Source organism: Trypanosoma grayi (genome assembly GCF_000691245.1).
Source record: "Trypanosoma grayi strain ANR4 Tgr_949_V1, whole genome shotgun sequence".
Lineage (NCBI taxonomy): Eukaryota > Euglenozoa > Kinetoplastea > Trypanosomatida > Trypanosomatidae > Trypanosoma > Trypanosoma grayi.
The window spans coordinates 447-4,599 of NW_008826568.1; the positions used below are offsets into that span (position 1 = coordinate 447).

The 4,153-nt window shown below is 57.9% G+C and overlaps 1 protein-coding gene across 1 annotated transcript; it reads right to left on the minus strand.

Moving 5' to 3' along the window:
• Positions 1–8: 8 nt before the first annotated feature.
• On the minus strand, positions 9–3,545 carry DQ04_09491000 (tRNA exportin; the record flags this gene model as incomplete). Its single annotated transcript, XM_009315951.1, has 1 exon — positions 9–3,545. One exon carries the CDS (start codon positions 3,543–3,545, stop codon positions 9–11), a length of 3,537 nt encoding a protein of 1,178 aa, XP_009314226.1.
• Positions 3,546–4,153: the final 608 nt, after the last annotated feature.

Genomic DNA, 4,153 nt, shown 5'->3' on the forward strand with positions numbered 1-4,153 from the left:
CCTCCTCCTCATGTCGCAATGCTTGTTACATCCCGCCGCTCCTTCGCTACCTGCAGCATGTTGCGGAACCGCACTTTCATCTCTGTTGTGAAGCGTGGCTCCTTCTGCAACGCGGTCACAAGTCCCGTCGCCTCCTCCGCGCCTACCAGCGGCTGCAGCGTGTTGTACAGCAGCACACACAGCGACGGGTTGCCTGGACCAAGCCGGTCCATCAACGCCTTTAGTAAGAGCCCCGCCTCGCCAATAAGAAGAAAGTTCTTCGCATCTTTCAGGTCAAACGTCGGGGACAGGAAACGCTGCAGCAACGCCGGCACCAGCTCATTCAGCATAAACAACACCAAGTCTTCGCCACCAACACTATTGCCACCACCACCACCACCACCATCAACAACAACACTATTCTCACTACCAACACCAGCACCAGCAAGAGAGGCTTCCTTAAAGTTATTGCTGCAGACGCCACTGCTGTTCACAATGCAGTTGTCATTCGTGACCCCGTCAATGGTTCTGCTGGTGCTGCTGCTGGTGGTGGTGGTGGTGGTGGTGGTGGTGCAGACGGTGAGTTTTGTCATTATCTGCAGAGCGAGTTTTGACAGCTCCACCTCACCAGGTAGATGGACCGCGGCGAAGAGCTGCGAGAGAAGAGCTCTAAGCTCTGCTGGTGGGAGGGTCACAATGACCGCAACACAACCCGCCTGTGCGGCGCCCTGAAGCACACAGAAGAGCTGCCTGTAAACTTCGCGCCTCTCACGCGTGCTCTCCGAGACGACACCCATATCCATCTGCGAAAGCGACAGCTCCCCCACGGCTGCCACCTTTTGCAGCAGGAGAGGCAGGACGCGCGCGAGAACCGGCACAACGCGCACCCCACTGCGGTGGACGAACTGGTTCAGCAGCCGCAGCAGCTTCGTCAGCTCAGGAATCGCCTCCATGCACGCCAGCGCGTCGCTGACGTACGAAGGGAAGTACACGAGCATCGACTCGAACGGTAGCGTGTGCACCATCTGCGTGAAGTACTGCGACACGCGGTCCCGCACCGACGCAGAGACCCGCCAAGCACTAAGCGCCGCCATCACATCCCCCGTGATGTCGTAGAACATCGCTGCCGCGATGGTGTCCGCCGGCCCGGCATTGCTGTTGCAACTGCTGCCGCCAGAAGCGTCACCGCCGCCGCTGCTGCTCCCGCCACGCAAACCCTTGGCGAGTGCACTCAAATACGACACGGCGTCTGCCACTGCCTCCGCACACGCAGAGTCGCCGCCCGCACCCACAGCCACACCAGTCACAGTCGCAGCTACGCTACTCAAGGAGGATACTGACGTATCGCGCAGGTTCTGCGCCACAGCCTGCATCACCTGCACGATCATCGTCTCGCCATCTCCCACGGCATCCCCAGCAGGAGCAGCAGTACCGGCAGATGTAGGCAAGGGCGGCATTACACTCAGTAGGTTACCGGTCGCCTCGTACAACTCACAGCGATCGCTCGGTAGCAGCACACCGGAGGTGAAGGCGACGCGCAGCGCCTGCAGAATGTCCTGCTTGTGCGGCATGAGGTTCCCCTTCAACAGCTGCACGAGGTGTCCGAAGAGGTAGCAGATCCGCGCGCGAACACGTGGGTGCCGATTTGTGACGCCGTGGGGCGAGAGCAGAAGTCGCTGCAATAGGAGTGGAATGTACTCCTTGTGGTAGATGAAAAAGGTGTAGTAGCGGTCGAGAACCTCAAAGTAGCTAAGATGCACTACGGCACACGGACACCGCGCAATGCACTCGGAGGACAGCACGACACACAGAAGCTGCGCAAATTCATTGCTGGCGTCTCGCAGCTTCTCCATGCGAATGGATTCGCCTAGTTCATAAAAGTAACGCAGTGCCGCCTCCACCTCCGCTGGGTCACAGCCGTTGCCCTCGCCACTATCCCCACAGTTCACGCTTCGCACCTGCCCATGCTGCTGCGACAGTGGCATTTGTTCGGCGCTCGTGCCTCCGATCGCCATCGCGTTAGAGCTCAGGTCGCCTCCACCAGCAGAGCGTTGAATCACCGCCTGCATGTGTTGCTGTACGACTGTGGGGTAGCGGCGAAACAGCAGCCGCATGAGATTGTGCATCTGCTTGCGGCGATCAATGACATCATCAAGCCACATCAAATCCTCCTTCGTCGCGACGCCGCGTATAATTGTTTGGTCGTACAATATAAGAAGCAGCTGCACCGCCTGTTTCTCACGAAGTGCGGCCGACTTGGTGTATGCCTGAACGAACGGCAGTAACGTGTCGCTCACATCGCTGTTGATGACGCTCAGCAGCTGTAGCAAGTGCCCTGAGACCGTGTCGAGTGCCGCACTCACAGCGTCCAGGCACTCCACTGGCAAATTTCCACTCTGCTGCAGCTGTAACTCTTTACTCTTTGTGCCACTGCACTTGCCGCCGACTTCGCCACCGCCCATGTTGCTGCTGCTATTATTATTATTATTATTATTGTTAGGGTTATTACCATTATGAATGTTAGTTTGCTCAGCAACGGCAGTGACGTTCTCGTAGAGGGCCAGGAACTGTTCTGCGACTGAACACATGAGGCGTGCAACCACTTCAAGAAAATTAGCATCTTCCTCCGTCTCCGGCGGCACCTGAAGCAGGCTGGCGATGCGGGGCAGTGCATCGACCACGTTGAGAATGCGCAGAGACTCCATCTTCACCACCGGTAGCTGCTTCTTCTCCACTAAGCTGTAGATGCACTCGCATGCGGCCCCCCGCACAGCAGGCGTGGTCACGAGGAAGTAGAGCAGGTTGATCCACTCCGCCGTGATAAAGAGGGCGACGTCTACCCACTCAATGTATGTCTGTACCACGCAGAGGCATATCCGCGCGATCTCCGGCGCGTGGATGCGGCAGCTGCACAGAATGTTGTACCACGTCGCGACGGCACGCGGCATCACCTGTTCCCGCATGGCGTCCTTGAGCTCCATGTCGCGCGCACGCTGCTCACGGCCACGATCGCCGCGCGACCGCACCGACACGACGCGCTCGTCAATGTACTCAAAGAGCCGCAGCACGTAGACTGTAACGGCGTCGGCAACGTGCGGCAGCGTGCCGCTTCGCTCGAGCAGTTCGAAGGCGTCGTCGAAGAAGGAGCACCAGCGCGTGGGGAAGAACTCCTGGAGGCCGGCGACCATCATCTGCGCGTGCTTGTTGGCGAGGTAGTCCAACGGCTGCCGCTGCTGCACTGCCGGCGCCGCGGAGGAGAAGAAAAAGCGGTAGATAAAAGAGAAGAGCGTGCGGTAGAGCTCCTCCGCCTGTGCGGCGTTGATGCTGCACGCGAGGCTCGGCAAGTGGTGCATGATCGTGTTGAAGGCCCAGAAGCAGCGTACCTCGTGCACCGGCTCGTTGCTCACGATGTGAAATGCCAAGTTGAGGCCATCGGCGGTGGCACGCAGCGCCATGAGGTACTGCTCCGCCTCCAGCCGCTGCCGCTGCGTCACGTCGGGGATGTACATGTGCGTCAGCTCCAATGCACGCGTGAACTGATTAGTCGAAGACGGCGGTGATGCCATTGGTGTCGCTTTTGGTGTGTACAAGACGAATCTGTGCCAGTCAATAGCTGACTGTATATATATACTCTCACCCAGCAGCTGATGTTGCGACAATAACTACGCCTCGTTTCTTTTACCTCTATTTATGTATGAGTCTACGCGTTCTAGTTATCCTTTCTGATGTTGCTGCAGCTTGTCCCTCTGTCACCAGCACACAGACAGACAAACAGACACGCACGCGTGTTCTCTCTCTGCGCGTTGTCGTCTTCGCTCACACGTGGAGGCGATGCACCACAAGACGGCTTGTGGAGAAGCAGTACGGAGAGAGATGAGGTGAGGGAGACAAAGGAGGAAGTGTCGTCGTGCGGCGCCACCCATCAAGCATGCGCTACATTGAAATCAACATTCTCGGCAGTAGGAGAAAAGAACGAGGCATACGTTGCGGGGAAAGAGCAGAACACATGTCTGCAGGCCGTTGTGACTATAAAAGTCCATTCGTCTAAATGTCAAATGCGGGACAGAAGCCCCGCACAATACGGCCGCCACCCCTCCACCCCAAAAAACTATACACTCTTCGCTGAGCTGCCAAACCCACACGATTAGGCGCTCCCCCCCCCCAATTCGGTGTC